Source organism: Aulonocara stuartgranti (genome assembly GCF_965226115.1).
Source record: "Aulonocara stuartgranti genome assembly, chromosome: 20".
NCBI lineage: Eukaryota > Metazoa > Chordata > Actinopteri > Cichliformes > Cichlidae > Aulonocara > Aulonocara stuartgranti.
In genome coordinates, this window is record NC_138956.1 from 19,588,816 (window position 1) to 19,608,464 (window position 19,649).

Below are 19,649 nucleotides of genomic sequence, written 5' to 3' on the forward strand. Positions count from 1 at the left end.
CAAGGACCTGAGGGAACAGGTGTGTGTGATGTGCAGCAGAGGAGGAAGCAGCTGAAAAACTGCTGCAAAGAGAAATTCAGCAAATACAGTAAAGTCATTCACCATACAACGCTATATGCGTGGGTCATTGTTTTATCACAGTGTATTTAAACCCTTTGTTTGTCTGTATTCTTTGTTGCGTCATCCCTCATGATTCCCGATGTGTGCCCTTCTGTTCTGTGATTTGCAGGTTCTGTGCTGGCCTCCAAAGTCCACCAGGTTCAAATCAAACTTCTAGAGGTGTCACGCCTCTGCCCCCACCAGGCTGGCTGTGGCACTAAACTGGATTTGCATGCCAAATGAAGAAATATGGTAGTGATCAGCATGAGTTTTTTTTTAATGCAATTAAAATAATTTTTTTATTATATGCAATTTTTTTTCCAGCTTAACCAGTCATGTTTTCCTGCACTTTCAATAAATGTATCATCTATATAAGCAAGTTGTCACAGGGTACATATGCATTAAACAATAATGTTTTCATGTGGTACTTGTGAAGTTTTTTATTGTCAATACAATTATCAAAGTATCAGTGGTCATTTTTATTATTTGATAGATCAACTTTTTTTTTTGTCTAAAAGCACGTTTAAAAAAATATTCCCTACAATGTCACATCCTCAAATAACAAATTCTTCCCTAATCGATCATTGGTTATTTAATCACAGATCCAATGAATTTAAGTGCTCACTTGTTTGTGCTGGCATTTGCCCATTTTTTTTTATTGATATGATTGAATTAGCATTCAAAAACAACAACAAAAAACCCCTAAGTCTCTTTACTTGGAAACATTCCTCAGATATTCTCGTCCATGCTGACATGACAGCATCACACAATTATTGTAAAGTTATTGGCTGCATCCATGATGTAGATCTCCGATTCAACCACATCTCAAAGGTGCTCTAATGGGATTTAGATCTACAGACCGTGGAGACCAATGGAGTACAGTGAACTAATTTTCATGTTCAACCCAGAGGAGAGTGAATGTACAGAGGGCAGCAGCCCCTCTTCACTAACCCCACAGTCATGTGCAAATGCTGTTTGTTGACTTCAGCTCAGCATTCAATATGATTATGCTGCATAAGCTATTGAGCATCACCACCCCCATATGTAACTAGCTGATGGACTCCCTCATTAATAGACCTATGTTTGTGACAGTGGGAAACAGAAGCTTTAGCAGCACCATCTCTCTCTCCATCAGCTCCCCTCAGGCTGTGTCCTGAGTCCACAGTTGTATGTGTTGCGTTGCATATGCTTCTAATCTCATCATCAAGTGTGTAGATGTCACAGTGGTGACAACAGTGGTGGGTCTCATTAAGGACAAGACATCACCACGAACTGTTCTCCCTGCTACCCTCTGGAAGGAGGTTTTGCAGCATCAGGATGAGGATAGACAAATTCAGCAAGTTTAATTCCCCAAGACATTAGACTCTTAATGACACACAAATAGCCCCCAAACTGCACCCCTCTCTCCAAATATGCACAAGGCACATTCCTTGAATTACTCCATGACTGTATACTTAAGGCAGTTGTTCTCTGCTGCTATTATTGCTGTGAAATATATTTATTTCATAATATTGTGTACGGTTTTACATACTAATAATAATGTATAATAATAATGTACCGGTACATTATACCTTGAAATTTACATGTATTTACATTATTTGTTTTGTGCAGTCCAATGACAAGTAAACGCCATGAACTTCTATATTGTGTGTATGTTCTAAATAACAATAAGGTGGCTATTCTATTCTATTCTATCTACTTCAAGATTTGACATGTTGTGCATTCGGAGGTACTCATCTGCAGACTTTGGTTGTAAGAATTAGTTCTTTGAGTTAATGCTATCTTCCCATCAGCTTCAAGCAGTCTGGCTGTCTCTATTGACCGCTGGCATCAACAAGGCATTTTCATCCAGAGAGCTGCTGGTCTGGGTAAAACCCTTGGCCGCGCAAGAAAATTATAACAGATCAGCAGTTTCTGAAAGAATCAGACCAGCCTGTCTAGTACCAAGAAGCATGCCACGTTCAAAGTCACTTAAATCATATTTCTTCCTCATTCTGATGCTCATGTGGAGCTTCAGTAGGTCCTCTTGACCCTGTCGATATGCCTAAATGCATTGAGTTACTGATTAGCAATGCGTGTATATGAGTCTTTGGTACGCCTAATGAACTGGCTACTGAGTGTATATGCACAGTGCAGCAGTGAAGAGGCCAGTTAGGAGCATCTTTCACAAAAAGCTGTGTACATATATTTCTGAGGTATAGGTACAGTATTCTGAAGTACTCTAATACAGCACCCTTGTACCAACTGAGTATCTGTTACATCTTTAATGACTTACCATGGTCCAAAATTAAATCTTAGTGTCCTAATTGTCTTGATTCCGATGTGTATTCATTTGGCTGGAGTTATCTGTTATTTGCAGACACATTTTAACTGAAATAAATAACTGAAACCATATTGAATTAATGATGAAAGGTTATCAATTCACCCTGAATTAAAGATTATTCTGTTCATATGAGCTCCATTACTACGTGCGAGCTTAACTCTGAAAATATCAGATAGTTTGCATGCAAAATGTGGTTAATTGCAGGATATGAAAGCGGAGGGCAGGGCTTGTTTTGTTGCATTCCTGCGGACGGTTTGACCTTTGACCTGGTTGTTGCATTCCAGAGAGGCTTGTCCTGCAGCAGCACAGTCATCCCTTTGGTCCACACGGCTTCTATGCTAGAAAGACTATGTATGTTGAGCTAATTAAGACCGAGTAGCGATTCTGAGAGACTCGCAGACACCGCAGCGTTCAGCCGAGTTAAAAGGAAGCTCTTGACTGGCATCTGCACAGTTATCCCATAGCTTAGTTAGCATTTTTGCTAAACAACTAAACCGCCATCGTATTTTGAGGTTGCTTTGTAGACACACAGCGACTAGCCGCAAACACCAGCGCAGAGGAAATGAAGGACAAACAAAAGAGAAAGAAGGAGCGGACCTGGGCTGAGGCTGCTCGCATGGTAATCTCATTTTTTAATGTATTCAGCTACATGCAAAATATATGTGGTTTAATGTGAATTGATGGGTCTAGATGTGTGGGTTTCGTTATTCTGCTCACGACTACAGCCTGGTTTCTGCTGTAGTATCAGCTAGCTATTGGCACTGTGGCGTTACTCTAACAACTTAAATACAGCCAGAAGGGTTGTGTTTAATATATATGGAAGAACGTAGCTACATTTTCCATCTTTTCCCGTTTCTTTCTGCTATTGACACAAAAAGCTACGTGACGCAGTATGCTAACGCTGGCTAGCATGCTATCGTGCACGTCTCCTGTTTTGAGCTCTTTGTTTGCTAGGGAGCTAGCTTGCTAGCTTTACGCTTATTACCATTCCAGCAACTTGAGTAAAAAACTAAATTAAAATAAAATAAAGAAGAAGAAGAAAAGCTAGGTAAACTCTAATGCAGGTTTACTACCCAATGTACCTCCATATCACTGAATCTGTTAAACCCAAATGTGCACGTTAATGTAGTGCACATTTGGTTCAATGCCGTGAATGTTGTTGACGATAATGCACGCTAACGTTAGCAAAGCTAACAGCTAAGGTTAACCACTAACTCAGCTTTAATTGGAATCCGCGTTAGTGCTGAATGGTGTCTTGTGTAAAGAGCCGTCCGGTACAGCAGGCTAAACGCTACAACGAGCAGAAACAACGTCGGACAGAAACCAAATATTAGTCCCATTATATAGCTACAAATTACACGTTAGGCACTAGCAGGATCTGGGTTGGGTTGGTTATGGTACATGTAATACGTGCACATGAAACAATGGAAATACACAGCTGTGAAACTGGTCGCATGGCAGATAAGGCATATTCATGATTGTAGATTTGGGGTGAAGCTCAGACCGGCTAAGTTAAATGGCTTCGCTAGCTGTGTTTTGGCAAACTAGGCCTTCTTCTTTACTCCTCAAAGCCGGAACATAACATGTGGTGGGCAAAACATTAGAAACAGCGCCCTCAATACTCATGTCCATTTCACCAGTACTGGAAACTGAAATGTCAGGAACAGATCAGTGTTAACGGTGTGTTGATAGTGCCTGTCTAAAGGAGTCTTTTTCAGAAGTTTAGATTGTGGGACTCAGTGGACAGGTTTGATTTACTAGCTGGATTAAAGTAGTCAGAAGTGTATGCAAAAACCTCACACTGTTGACTACATGTTTAAACATATTTTCTCAGGTAAAAGTATGAGAAATGTTCACACTCTTCATCAGGAAATAATCCTTTTCAGAGATGAAAACTGTGAAAATGGTTTGGTTTGGTCTTCCTCTAGGATATTTGCCTCTGTGCAGCAGCAAGCAAGTTGTTTAGCCCATTATGCTAATCCTGAAGCCTTTGTTACTTAGTGTTTATAGCGTTTGGCATTTTAGTGCATCTTTGTAGATATGTTGTCATACTGTACACTTTTACAGACATCTGAGTTGATGTTGGATCATTCAAAACCATTGCAGTGTTTTCTTGGCCATCATGCCTTAGTTATACTGCAGTTTGTGGAGAAACAATGCTGCAGTACTCTGATTTGTTCTTGGTTCACATAACTGCTGCTGAGGTGTTTCTAAACAACAAATCACAAGGCGCTCAGCAATGTGCTTTTTGTTTTGATGGTCTCTTATCTTTTTCATCTGTCCTTCAGGGTTCCTTGTCCAGACTAGTTGAGGAAACTTGAAGCTGTGCGGTGTGGCAGTGATTGACATGTGCAGGCACATTTTATGGATAGCTGGATTTCATTGGCTTTGTTTTTTTTTTTGGGGGGGGTGGGTGGGGGGTGCACATGTTTTCATTGCTTGTCTCGCCTGTGTCTGATGAAGATTTTCACATCACAACCTGTGTTGTGCCACACAATGTTTGTGGCATGTCGGTTGGCCGTGCACCTCTTGATTTTTGTAACATGGTGTGTTGCGCATGGCCGGCGCTGCTGGGTTGAAGACACAAGTGTATGATTGTGCCGCCATTTTAATGATAAACCTGCATATAAGCTCAGCGACATGCTGACACACAGAGGGAATGTTGCAGTTGTATGAAAACTTGAGTTTGTGCAAAGAACTTTGCAAAAAAAACCCCCACTTGGCAAAGTCTTGGCTTCTGGTTTTGACCACTTCTCCTCCTTATCAGCACATATCATGCGATATTGTCATTTAGGAGACCACTGCAGCGGCTTCTTGCGCCTTAACAGCAAGTATAAATGACTGCACCTGTGTTTAGATGGCATGGTGTGGAGTGAAGCGACCACTGCGGAGGGCATGTTGGCAGCTCTAGAAGGCATTCACAGCTGATGCTTCACATTACTTTTTAAGCTTTTGCCCATTTTTTTTTTTTTTTTTTTTTTTTTTTCAGTCGGTTCCCTGATCTGAAACAAAGATTGAAGTTTTTTCTATAAAACAGTATAAAGTATTTCTAACTAGGGCTGGGCCATATCATACCGTTCACGGTAATACCGGTATAATGTTGGGCAAAGATAAGAAAATGAAATATCGCAATAGAATATGGGTAAAACACGCATGTGCAGTGCCTTTGTTTTCATACGCACATGTCGGAAAAAGCATGGCGGCGACGGAGAATGAGGAGGGCGAAAGCAGATCGTTGAATGAAACAGATGAACCAGAATTGGTTTGTAAAAATGCTGCAAATTCAGTGGTGTGGAACTGGTTTGGCTTTCGTCCGTCAGATACACAACAAAGCACTATTTTTGGTAGAGCATGCTAGCGGGCCATCGTTATTACCATGTTTTTTGGAAAATACGGCACATTTAAAATCAATCCTTTCATTTTTCTGAAAATCAACAGGGCCCTTATAATCCCGTGCGCCTTATGTATGAATTCTGGTTGTTTTTACTGACCTTGAAACGAGTTTATGTCGTACACGGCGCTCGAAAATCTGTCAAATGTTTTAGTATGACTTTGCTAAGCTACGAACCCGCACCGCTTGATGGATTGTCGGAGCATTACGGCTGTCGTAGGCAGGAGCCTCGCAAAGTGTTACGTACTGTGCTTCAACATAATATTACCGTATTGTGTGTGTATAACTTCTTTTTAAGTTTTGTGGATATTATACTGTCAGCAAGGATTTTGCATTTGCACTGTTAAATTTTTATATAACTTTAATGCACATAAAAAACAGCTGCTTGTTCAAGTGAAAATACATTGATGGGGTTTTTTGCGCTAATAAAGTTGTGGAGTTGCAAAGTATTTTGTCTAGTGTCAATTATATATTTTCAAATGTATATTGTGATAAATATTTTTGGTTATAGCGCCCTGCTCTATTTCTAACTGTGGATTTCCAGTATCTGATATTTAGGACTTGCAAACTTGTGGCGAGTTTATAAGCCAAGCCAAGTCAAGTTCTGGACGGTAAGAAGACTGAGATTAGAGACCAGTCGTGGTAGTGCCCCACACCCAGCGTATTCACCTCCTCAAAGCAGTCAGCAGGAGAGGCAGTGTAGAATCATCGCAACGATTCTCTCTATCACTGTTAGCTTTGTAGCTTTGAAAAATAAAGATTCACCATTAAATACTTAAAGTACACTGAAGCCTAGCCTGAACATTGGTGAGGATCTGCCAGACAATCACAGATATTCTGCACACTCAGAATATTAGAATGGGATTTGCAGAAAATCTGCAATTTAAGATGAGAAATACCCTAAACAGATACTAATTGTTTCATTTCAATTCATCAGATTTACAAAGGGGAAAATAAAGCTCTGAACTGACCATTGTGTTATTCTCTAAGAGTTTGATGGGCAACATCTTTTTGTTAATCAAAATTATACAACTTTTCAGGAAACTTTAGTTTTCCAAACAATATATTTTTAGAGTGTCTTTTCATTTCTACTTACTGGAAGCTGGAAAAATGTTTTTGGTGCATGTAATAGACAGAAGCAAAAAGTTATGGGTGTATATAAAGCAAACTAAAACAAAGATCAATTGTCAGTATTTTGATTAATTACTCAACACATTAGTCTTGTGATTTCATTTTTGTTTTTTCCCCTTTCTAAAAACCCGAAGACAGCCCAGCTGTCTAGTTGTGTCAGTGCATTTAAATTTAAAACCTTTATAAGAATTATATGTTACTGTTCTCTGTGATAAGTCTCTGATGCATGTTTTTCATATAGAAAATGTTCACTACGTGCGTCATCTTGGTCAAATTTCTGAATTGATTACATTTTCAGAGTCAAATGAGGATTCGTCTAAGTTTCTGGAGGGCACAGGTGCTGTGTGTGGAGGAAGTCTAGGCTTTTAGGTGATCGTTTGGAGCTCATCATCTATTCCCTTTTTCAAGAATTTATTTTCTCATAAGCCTCACGGTCAGCTGTGATTTAACTGGGCTACTTAAATCTTTAGTTTTGAATAATTCTGAAAGAATAACTACAAATTGACCAACATCCTAGCAACATGAAGGCTACATGACAGAATTGCACGCTCAATACAGGAAATCTCTCATTCTCTAGTACAACATAACCACTTTCGTGTGCTATCCTCCTTTAACGCTAAAACATCTAGGCGTGGCCTTTTGTCAGTGTCCACGCTGCTCCGCCTAAGTCTGCAGCTTCAGCTCCACAGCTTTGCTGCTCAGACCTAAAACTATTTGACTCTGGGTTTCCTTCTTTATTTGCTTGGATTAGTTCTACACACCCTGGACTATTTCTCAGTTCAGCTACGTTTAACCCATTACGTCAAAGCTAATTACCTTACTTCTTAGGCAGTTGCTCTTGACTTTACACAAGTTTAATTTGAGTAAACAGCTTTAGATTCCTCGGTAGTCTTTGTACATTTGCACCCTGATCATTGAAAAGCTCAGAAATGAGCGTACTTGCTATAAAACTTTAGGATGCTGTTCTTATCCTTACATACGTGTGTGTGTCTGTGTGATAAAGATATTTATATCTAATGTAAATTGCACCCAAAATGTCTTTTTGTGTTAGTTTACCTGTTTTGTTTTGCAGCATGACGGACTAAATCTGAATTTAATTTTGTGCTGTTATACAACATAAAATGAATCTATAATTTTATTTATATAATGCCAAATCACAGCAACAGTCACCTCAAGACCTTTTATATTGTAAGGCGAAGACCATATAATAATGCTAACCTTGTATTTAGTAGGGGTGCAACTAGGGCTGAACAATTATGGAAAATAATCTAATTGCGATTTTTTTTTTGCCTCAATATTGCGATTGCGATGCGATATGCGATTATTTTTTAAGGTCTTTGTCTTCTGTATTATTAAACAAAGACAAGCAATACATCATATAGTATGGCCAATACTATATTACATTAATTTTAAACTGTTCTTTCCTGGAAGACAGACCTCTGTTATGATGACATGAGGTGATGCATGAATTGATGACTGACATTTTTATTTAACTTCTTCAATCACAACAGTATATTTGAACATACACAATAGTTTATTTTTAGCTTACAAACATCTGAGCATAAAGTGCTGGCAAGGAACCCTGGTGTAAACATTAAAATGAAAGTCAGTACAATGTGCAGATTGCAGAAATATACATAAAAAAAATCAGTGGCTTTACCACACTCAGTTTTTCGACATCTGTGAACTACTAGACAGTCATTCAATTAAAAAATAATATTAAATAAATAAAACTAATAAATAAAAAATACACACATCTTACTGATCTCTGCAGTCAGTAACATTACACATAAAGTGCAAACATAATAGCAATTGTATAAACACACACACAAACACGCCTTTAAAATTTAAAGGCGTGAAATTGGACGGTCTAGCCTTCTGATTAGCGTCACCGCTGTCTCGGTGGAGTTTAATAAACTCGGCCGTCTGCTTCTTGCTATCTAAAATATAACCAGACACTGGTGTAAATTCTCGACTGTCTCATACTTCTGTTTAATAAGTTTTCTGTTTGACGTTTAGTCAGCTGTGTGAAAACCAAGGAGGAACCCACCCGGGGGATTAATAAAGTTTTATTTTATCTAATCTAATAACTTTAATCTCAGCCAAACCGATTTACTCACGAACAAACAAAACACTGAAAAAAGCCCAACAATAACATTTTTAGGTTGTCTAAGTGACTTATATATTACGTTTAACCCGAGCAGCGAAACTCCGCGGTGATCTGAAAATGATGTGCCGGGAGTTGTGCCGTTCTCGGCCGCATCAGTAACCCTCGAGCTCCCGGCTAGCTGTCGAGCTGGTGGGTAGCAGACGCCTCTGAAAACGTCGAAGCACTTTTGCAAATATGGGATATCTTGATAAACCGAGCAGATATTTGATGTTTACACAACTACTTTCTCGCCTGAAAATATGTTAAAAGTTTATTTTGTGACCCAGAAAGATTAGTATGAGTAATTTTAAAACTTAGTAGCGGCCGCCATTGCTGGAAACTGGAGTTTGGCTGGGCCGCGCTATGAATTCTGGGATATGGTAGTAATTTGGACAGCCTTCGGCGCGTCGCTGTGACGTAATCGGTCTACAAATGCGGCCTCAGGAGGATGCAGCCCATGAATTGTATAATATAATCGCAGTATAATCGCAGCCTTTGCGGTTAGAAAATTGCACTTGATCATGTCGCGATATTATCGCAAATGCGATATATCGTTCAGCCCTAGGTGCAACGATACACAAAATTCACGGTTTGGTTCGATACTTTTTGTCACGGTTCGATATTTTTTCGATACAAAAAAATGTTCATGCCTTTTTAATTTGTCATTTATTAAAATTATAAATATATATTTTAACTCAAAAGTACAGTTTTTAAATTTAACCCTAACCCTTGTGCGTGTTTTTTATTTTGACAGCGAATGCGCACCTGCGGACCACTTATGTGCAGCCCTGGTTATTTAGCTCATCATATCACAGCCACAGAAATTATTTTGTCCATGAAACCATAAAGCTGCACTTTCTTTTTGCCTTATAGTCTGATTTGTCATAACTTCTCCGTTTTGTGGTAAGCTTTTCTTTGGCTGTCACTTCTTCACCCTGACCTGTCTTATTTGGCTCAGCAGAACTAAAATATATATCCTGCTGCTTTTACACACGCACTCACATACAGTGGGGCAAAAAAGTATTTAGTCAGCCACCGATTGTGCAAGTTCCCCCACTTAAAATGATGACAGAGGTCAGTAATTTGCACCAGAGGTACACTTCAACTGTGAGAGACAGAATGTGGAAAAAAAAATCCATGAATTCACATGGTAGGATTTGTAAAGAATTTATTCGTAAATTAGGGTGGAAAATAAGTATTTGGTCACCTCAAACAAGGAAAATCTCTGGCTCTCACAGACCTGTAACGTCTTCTGTAAGAAGCTTTTCTGTCCCCCAATCGTTACCTGTATGAATGGCACCTGTTTGAACTCATCATCTGTATAAAAGACACCTGTCCACAGCCTCAAACAGTCAGACTCCAAACTCCGCCATGGCCAAGACCAAAGAGCTTTCGAAGGACACCAGGAAAAGTATTGTAGACCTGCACCAGACTGGGAAGAGTGAATCTACAATAGGGAAGCAGCTTGGTGTGAAAAAATCAACTGTGGGAGCAATCATCAGAAAATGGAAGACATACAAAACCACTGATAATCTCCCTCGATCTGGGGCTCCACGCAAGATCTCATCCCGTGGGGTCAAAATGATCATGAGAACGGTGAGCAAAGATCCCAGAACCACACGGGGGGACCTGGTGAATGACCTGCAGAGAGCTGGGACCAAAGTAACAAAGGTCACCATCAGTAACACACTACAACGGCAGGGAATCAAATCCCGCAGTGCCAGACGTGTTCCGCTGCTGAAGCCAGTGCATGTCCAGGCCCGTCTGAAGTTTACCAGAGAGCACATGGATGATACAGCAGAGGATTGGGAGAATGTCATGTGGTCAGATGAAACCAAAGTAGAACTTTTTGGTATAAACTCAACTCGTCGTGTTTGGAGGAAGAAGAATACTGAGTTGCATCCCAAGAACACCATACCTACTGTGAAGCATGGGGGTGGAAACATCATGCTATGGGGCTGTTTTTCTGCCAAGGGGACAGGACGACTGATCCGTGTTAAGGACAGAATGAATGGGGCCATGTATCGTGAGATTTTGAGCCAAAACCTCCTTCCATCAGTGAGAACTTTGAAGATGAAATGAGGCTGGGTCTTCCAACATGACAATGATCCAAAACACACCGCCCGGGCAACAAAGGAGTGGCTCCGTAAGAAGCATTTGAAAGTCCTGGAGTGGCCTAGCCAGTCTCCAGACCTCAACCCCATAGAAAATCTGTGGCGGGAGTTGAAAGTCCGTGTTGCTTGGCGACAACCCCAAAACATCACTGCTCTCGAGAAGATCTGCATGGAGGAATGGGCCAAAATACCAGCTACTGTGTGTGCAAACCTGGTAAAGACCTATAGTAAACATTTGACCTCTGTTATTGCCAACAAAGGTTATGTTACAAAGTATTGAGTTGTATTTTTGTTATTGACCAAATACTTATTTTCCACCCTGATTTACGAATAAATTCTTTACAAATCCTACCATGTGGATTCATGGATTTTTTTTTCACATTCTGTCTCTCACAGTTGAAGTGTACCTCTGGTGCAAATTACTGACCTCTGTCATCATTTTAGGTGGGGGAACTTGCACAATCGGTGGCTGACTAAATACTTTTTTGCCCCACTGTAAGCTCAGCGATTCTCTGTGCGATCAACCTCTCACATGTTTAAGCTTGCTGCGGGAGATTTCACTTGTCATGTTTGCGTAGTAAGCTAACGATTGATAAGACGATGTCAGAGGAATTGGTGCGCAAATTATCATCACTCACCAATCAGTGCTGTCGCTCTCTATACACAGTTCGCGCGATTGCAAAGTGAAAGCAAAAAAACAAGCGCAAATTCAAACGCGACTTCAATATGTCACTTATTGACAGTGGCTCACCGATGCCAATGACATAATTACCCAGCTACATTTCCGAAAGAATGCAAAAGCATTGACATATATTTTTCCTTCCTACAATAGCCCGACGGGCAGGGCAGAGATAGATTTTGGTAGCCCGACTGGAAAAATTGCTAGCCCCAAGACGTCGGGCTAGCGATATTGCGAGCCCTGTATCTGATTGAGGAATCACTCATCTTTGGAAAAGAGAGTTTATTACAGAGAAATGTCTCTTTCCAAAATAAAAGCTATACTATACGCTTCTTCTGGGCTATATTCTCAGCAGCATATTAAACATATCAGGTCCCCATAAGGAGAATCATGTGCTAACGGCTGTCTAAATGACTCGGGTAAAGTTTGTAGCATGCGTGCTTGTTGTTTTTGTCTGCTTCCACTTGTCTTTGCACTAGGATGATGTCGGCGTAAATGTGCAGTCATATTCGTTGTGTTCCCACTAGTGCTGTCAGCGTTAATCTCGTTGAAATGACCATAACGCCACAACACGGCAAATCTCCGTTAACGAGCTACCCCTGATCGCCCCGTGCGTGGGGCTAGACAGCCAACACGTTAACGAGCTAACTGCGCTAACACACTAGTTCCCACCCATGTAATTAAGCATTGCGTGGCACATCCAACATACCGTTTCACTTTAGTACATGACGCGCTTACCTTCAGGGTCATACGTCACATGAAAACCAAAATAATTCCAAACGCCAGATCTGAATGAGGGTGGGGGAGGTTCAATTTGCCATGTTGCAATGAGAGCTTAACTTGCCCTGCGCTCTTCCTTCTGACGATGCGGTCTGTGTTGAGCGCTCAGTGGATCTGCGCTTGACAGTGCAGCCTAGGCGGAGTGGTCGAACGCAGCTTCACTGAGCGCTCAACACAGACCGCATCGTCAGAAGGAAAGTTGATAAAATAAATTACAAATTTTGTATTGTTCAATACATATGTGTACCGAACCGAAAGCACTGTATCGAACGGTTCAATATCGACACGAATATCGTTGCACCCCTAGCATTTAGGTATTTTCTTAGTGGAGTGTTTGACAGTTTGTTTTCTTAAAATCTTTTACAGGTTTTAGAAAACTTTTCAGATGCACCCATGACTCCTAAACAAATTCTGCATGTCATCCAGACCAAGGGGCTGAAGGAGATGAGGTCAGAAACACGCACACTCATGCACACACACAAAAATTTGCAAGCTGATAATAATAATAGCAGGCTGCAAATGTATGCACACACTCACCTGAGAATAACAGATGAGGATCTATGATAAAGTGCAGTGACAGTGACAACTATTTGTCCATTATTTATCCTGATTGAAAAAGCCATATTTATAAGTAGTAGTGTAATCTTAGATGAAGTACTGATTGATAGATGACAAACTATATGTGGTGCTGAAGTTGTAGTAGTAGTTTTTTCTAAAACATTGTGGTTTACAAATTCACAGAATTTTAACCTTATATATTTTTAATGCTCTTATTCTGTTTTTAGCAGGAAATGAACTGATCACGTATTAGCTGAAATGTCACTGTGTTTATAAATTAAGTTTTTTTCCCCCTCTTTACATGGACGGTTTGGCCTGCTGCTGATCTAAACAGAAGGTATGTTGGTCAATACATATTATTGTATATGTTACACATTGATATGCATTTTTTTACAATTGGGTGTTCGTGAAACGTCATGGTGGCACACCAAGTTTTCGATTGTTTGCCATGAAGTACGAAGCTGCTGTAACTGGAAGTGTGTGTGTGTGTGTGTGTGTGTGTGTGTGTGTGTGTGTGTGTGTGTGTGTGTGTGTGTGTGTGTGTGTGTGTGTGTGTGTGTGTGTGTGTGTGTACATGTGTACAGTGGTACAGCTCCTTTGGCCTGCCTGGTCACCATGCTGCATTCCCAAGTGAGAGGGGATCGAGTCAAGAACAGCATCTTCTTCAAGCTACCTGGACGAATGAGTCTTTTTACTCTCAAGGTACTGAATCAACAATTCCCAAAATAATATTCTCCCAAATTCCGATGCAACTCTCAGCTTGTGTTCGTTATATTCACAGTGGTGAATCTTTGCTACAAAAGTACTTGCTCACTGACTTATTACTAAATATTTGTACTAGTAGCTCCTGAAGTGCTCCACTTTTTTCCTAAACACCTGATGTTTTGATTGTTTAAAATTCTTCTTTGCACTGTTGGATTTGACAGCGTACATTATGCCTGCGGAGAATACTGTTATTAAGAAGGGCATCGCCTACTCTGCACTCTTTTGCTCTGTAGAAAAACGCTCCCCAGTGGACAAAGGCAACCTCGGAGTCAGAGACACCATCAGAGCTGGCTGGGGGTACGACACCCCCAGCTTCCAGCAGCAGCACCCCGGCAGCAGGCTCAGCCGTGGCCCCAGTTGGTCCCACTGAGGCCACTGAACAGGAGAGCTGCGACTCCACTGAGACTACTGCTGCTGCCAGTGTGGACAATGATGGTAACATCATTAAGCCATGTGCTGGTCACCTCTTAGTGTGCATACCACATCCAGGGCTCTAGACTAACTTTTTGCCATGGGCGTACCGGTACGCCTAACTTTTAAATGTGAAGCGCAGTTTGCTGCTTCTTTTGCTGCTGGCTCGGTGAATTTTGGTTGGAGAGACAAAACCTGCAGCTCAGAATCAGCGCAAAAAGACGTAAACACAGCGCGGACCGGACGCATCAGCATCGCTAAGCTCCGACAGCGTGTCCGTCTACGGGCCGTCGGGTGAGAAAGCCGAGAAAGACAAAGCTGATTCTGATGCGTCGATCCGCTCTGTGTTTACGTCTTTGCGTGGAATCCGTGTACCTGCTCTCATTTGCTGTTTGGTTGTTGTTGAAATGGTTTTGTGAGCTTTAATCTGAGAATCTGGCGTTTCTGGCAAAACACAGTTATATTTAAAAGTCGATTCAGGATTTAATGAATTGATATCGCTTTATTCAAGCTACTCACCTCCCACTTCCACCTGCACTTTCAACTGGACCACGGCCAATCAGAGAGGTCCCGCCCTGACCATCTCTGATTGGTTTAGTCCACGATAGGGGCATAATGTGTGTCTGTTGTTGACCACAGGGAAGGTTGCAGATTTATTTATTTATTTATTTTTGGCTACCTGTTCAGGTAGCCAAAAAAAAAAAAAAAGTTGGTCGCACAGGTGCAACCAATTTTTTTTTTTTTTTTTTTTTTTTTTTTTTTTTTTGCAGTCGCACCACTGAAAAATTTGGTCGCATTTGCGACCAAATTGGTCGCACTCTAGAGCCCTGACATCCCTTTGTCTTTTCCTTAATGATGCTATGCAGTCATTCTGTTAGTCTAGTTGTTTGCAGCTCCACCTCAGCAGTGGTGCTTTGCTAGTCAGAGAGCTAAAACAAAAGGTAAACAGTAAATGATGGCAGGATAGTGTCCTGTATACTGAACTGCATATCAGTAAGACGTACCAATTTAGCACATTTATATTCTCAGATGTGTTCGTTACATTGAATTAATTAGGATGTCCGAGTCTGATGTGGCCTTACAGATAAAAAGTGTCTGTCACTCCAGACCAGACCATGTAAATCATGAAGATGACTTGATTCCTTGGCCCCTGTTATGCAGCAGCCAGCAGTAAACACAAGCCCAATGTTTTCCATCAATCAATAAAAACTTTGTTTTATAAATATGGGGGAGTCTGGGCAGTGGGCTACCAGAACTTAAATAATTTTGCACATTTATCATGTAAAAACACTGACATGCACTGTTATATTAAGTTATATTAAGATCTGTCAGGGATTAAATGTGTAGTTACAGTTCTTTTCTTTTTTTTCTTTTTTCTGTCTTATCTCCTGGTCAGTATTACTCTGTGATGCAGTGCCTGTCCTCTGTTTGTTTTCCTGGGGCATTCAAACTATTTGAAACAGACATTTCTGTTACTCAGTCTCATTGTTTCTGATATTTTGTAATCAAAGCTGAGAAATGTAAATGAAATGAGAATCCCCTTTGAGGCTCAGTGCAATAACACTTCCCAGAGAACTGCATGTGGGTTGACTTGATTCATTTATAAATGTGCATAAGAGTCAAAACCACAAGATCTGTTGACAGAACTGTACAAAGACGCTTTTATGTACTTTATTTATTTTAAAGTAACCATTTTACTAGACTGAAAACAATAATGGTGTCATTAATAGAGATTAAGGTCAAATTTGTCAATATTGGGTAGAAGCCACAAATAAGCTTGAGTTTGGGTAGAAGCCATTTCATCGTCTTAGTTAAGACGTAAAAAATGTAAGTTCTTTGCTACTTGCGGCTGCACTCCCACCTTGTAAATGTTAAGTGTATCTGCTGTTTGCAAACATGTGGAATAGTGATTATTTTTCTTTGGCTTGAAGCTTCGGTTGATGAGAGTTCATCCAGCGCCTCCTGCTCCGTGGAGCTACAGGCTCCCAGCAGCCAGCCTCAGACTCGCCTCAGCAGGTCAGCAGGACAGCAGGGTCGCACTGACACACAGCAGACCCAGCACGCGCAGACCAGACTGAGCCGCTCAAGACAGGTAGGGCCCTGCATGACACTATTTGTGGCTCCATGTCTAAAAAGAAATGTGATGTGTTTACTAGTCACACTTTTTAAGCAGTCTGCAATGTCATGCTGTACGGTACTTATACTGTGCTGCTGCCTAATTGTGTGTAACATAGATATACAACACTTCATTCAGTCATTTCAGAATCATTTTTTTATATAGCAGAATTAAAAGTAATGTATATAATTTAGCTAAGAAGGTAGACCAGTTTATCTACTAAACAAAAGCCTGGTGGTGTGATTCTAGTCTGCATACCAAATCCAAAGCCTTGAGCAAGGTACTAACCCCAAGGTACTATCAAGAGTGTAAATGTTGGCTAGAAAAAGTTGGTGTGAAGCATGTTGTGTGAAGAGTGCTCAGCTAGAATAGAAAAGCACTATATAGGAAATGCTCCTTTTACCGTTTGGCTTATTTTGCAAAAAATTAAAAACATTTAAAACTGTTGAGTAGGGCTGCCACAAACGATTATTTTGATAGTAGACTAGTCACCGATTATTTTTGTGATTAGTCAACTAATCAGATCATGCATCCATTGGACGTTAAACACACAGCTTATTGCACCAGCATGCGTCTGCTCTTATATGACTATCATTACATTAAACACTTCAAGCTGTAAGCTATGTGCTAACTAAAAATAAAGACAAGATGATAGTTTATTAAAGTTTTAATGAAATTTGCAGATGGTCTCGGTGGAGTTTAATAAACTCGGCCGTCTGTTCTTTCTATGTAAAATATAACAGGACACTGGAGTAAACTCTCGACCATCTCACACTTCTGTTTAATCAGTTCTTATATATCATGTTTAACCTGAGTAGCGAAAGACTGCGGGGGGTTTGAAAATGATGTGCCAGGAGTTCGCTGTTCTCGCCAGCTCTAGTGAGCCTTGAACTTTCTAGCTATCGAGCTGGTGGATAACAGACGTCTCTGAAAACATCGGAGCACTTTTACAAATATGTGATGTCTTGATAAACCGAGCAGATATTTCTGTCTTCGAATTTTGACATGCTTCGCTGCATCCCTGTAATGTAATTGGCCTACAAATGCGGCCTCTGAAGGATGCTGCCGCTGAATTTTCTTCTTATTCGGGGTTTAACGGCAGCTGGTATCCCTGGACATGCAGTGCTGCCATCTTCTGTTTCAGTCCGTTATTACACTCTTAAATCCTACTAGTTATTCATGCGTCTTTCGGGATCTTACAAAGCTTCAAACGACGCGTCGATTATGAAATTACCGTATTTCCCGGACTACAAAGCGCACCTAAATATTAGCCGCACAAGCTAAAATCAGGGGAAAATCCTGATGTGTACATACATTAGCCGCACCTGACTAAAAGCCGCAGGTGTTTCAATGTTGACTTATCATATGTAAGAGAATATGCACAAAGGGAATTGTCAGGAAAGAGATGGCTGTTTGGAGACATCACTTTTATTAATATTTTGAAAAACAAGTTATGGGTACATATTTGCACATGTAGTACATAACAGTAGCCTACAGCACACCAGAAAAATAGATTCGGACTACCTTTTAGGCTCAGGTGCAGTGACACAGCTTTAACAAGAAGAAAAGTCAGTCATTCACCACCATCTTTCTCTTCTTCCTGCGCACTAAAACCACCAAAGTCCTCTTCTCCAGTGTCGGATACAAACAGGCTCAGGATGGCTTCGTCATCCACTCTCCGCTTCTCTCCTTCGTTGTCACTTTCAAAACCAAAGAAATCCTCATTGTCAGTGTCAGAGTCGAACACCCTCAGAAGGGCCGTGGCGGTGTCCTCCTCACCATCATGCAGCAGTCCAGCCCTTCAAAATCCGTTGGTGATCGTGGATGTTTTCACACTTTTCCACGCTGTCAGAATCCACCGGTGGAGTTGGGCATAACTTGCTTTTCGCAAGTTTATCGCCGCTCATCATCCACGCCTCCCGCTGAACGGGTACCGCTACTTTGAAGTTTGTTTTTCGCGCTACTTCGTACAGCACTACGTTGCCTGGCGGACGGACATCAAATTCAAATTCAAATTTTATTTGTCATGTACACAGTCATACACAGTACGATATGTAGTGAAATGCTTGGACAACTGCTCGTGACCTAAAGAAAACAAAAAAGGAAAGGCTATGAATAAGATAGGAAATAAATATGAAAAATTAAAAAGGGTAAATTTAACTAGGAAGGAATAAAATATAAATTAAGGTTAAAAATGAAATAACTGTACAACACAAATTAGAATGAAGGGTAAATTTAACTGGGAAGAATAAGATAAAATATATAAATTAAAGTTGAAAATAAAATAACTGTACAACAAAATACACAATACACAATATAGAACTATATAAGAATGTATGAAGAAATCTAAATCTAAATAAATATATACACAATAACAGCAGCTGTACAAGTATTAACCGGAAATGAAGAATATAGTGACCAGTGTTGTGCAAAACCAAAGTCCAGAAAGTCCAGTGTGTGTGTGTAAGAACCATATGTGTGGGTCAGTACTGTGTGGTGGTGTGATTGAGAGACCGTATCGCCTGCGGGAAGAAGCTCCTCCTCAGTCTCTCTGTGTTGGTCTTCAGGGAGCGGAATCGCTTTCCTGACCTCAGCAGAGAGAACAGTCTGTTGTTGGGATGGCTGAGGTCCTTCACGATCTTCCTGGCCTTGGTCCAGCACCGCCTGCTGTAGATTGAGTGCAGGTCAGGGAGCTCGGAGCGGATGGTGCGCTCAGCTGACCGCACAACCCTCTGTAGAGCTCGTCTGTCCTGCATGGTGCTGTTCCCGAACCAGGTTAAGATGTTTCCCGCCAGGATGCTCTCTATGGTGCACGAGTAAAAGTTCCTGAGCACCTTGGAGGGCAGTTGGAAGTCTCTCAAGCGTCTGAGGTGGTAGAGACGCTGTCGGGCCTTTTTCACCACGGTGTTGATGTGACAGGACCATGACAGGTCCTGCGTGATGTGAACTCCGAGGTATTTGAAGCTGTCCACTCTCTCCACTGGGCACTCGTTGATGACGGGGGTCTGGTAGTTCCTCTCCTGCTTAGTGCTGAAGTCCACTATCAGCTCCTTTGTCTTACTGACGTTTAGAAGGAGGTTGTTCCTCTGGCACCAGTTCTCCAGATTCCTAATCTCCTTCACGTAGGCACATG

The 19,649-nt window shown here is 40.9% G+C and overlaps 1 protein-coding gene across 2 annotated transcripts in view; it reads left to right on the plus strand.

The window, feature by feature from the left end:
* Positions 1–19,649, plus strand: part of asxl1 (ASXL transcriptional regulator 1) — a 267,754-nt gene that overhangs the window by 239,694 nt on the left and 8,411 nt on the right. Inside the window, exons 1-4 of one of the 2 annotated variants that reach the window (XM_082517596.1) lie at positions 13,264–13,561; positions 13,809–13,926; positions 14,223–14,424; positions 16,332–16,492. In XM_082517596.1, coding sequence (XP_082373722.1) covers positions 13,840–13,926; positions 14,223–14,424; positions 16,332–16,492 — 450 coding nt within the window. In that variant the 5' untranslated portion in view covers positions 13,264–13,561; positions 13,809–13,839. Of the gene's footprint in view, positions 1–13,263; positions 13,562–13,808; positions 13,927–14,222; positions 14,425–16,331; positions 16,493–19,649 lie in introns of those variants that run through there. The other variant, XM_082517597.1, reaches the window with a different exon arrangement.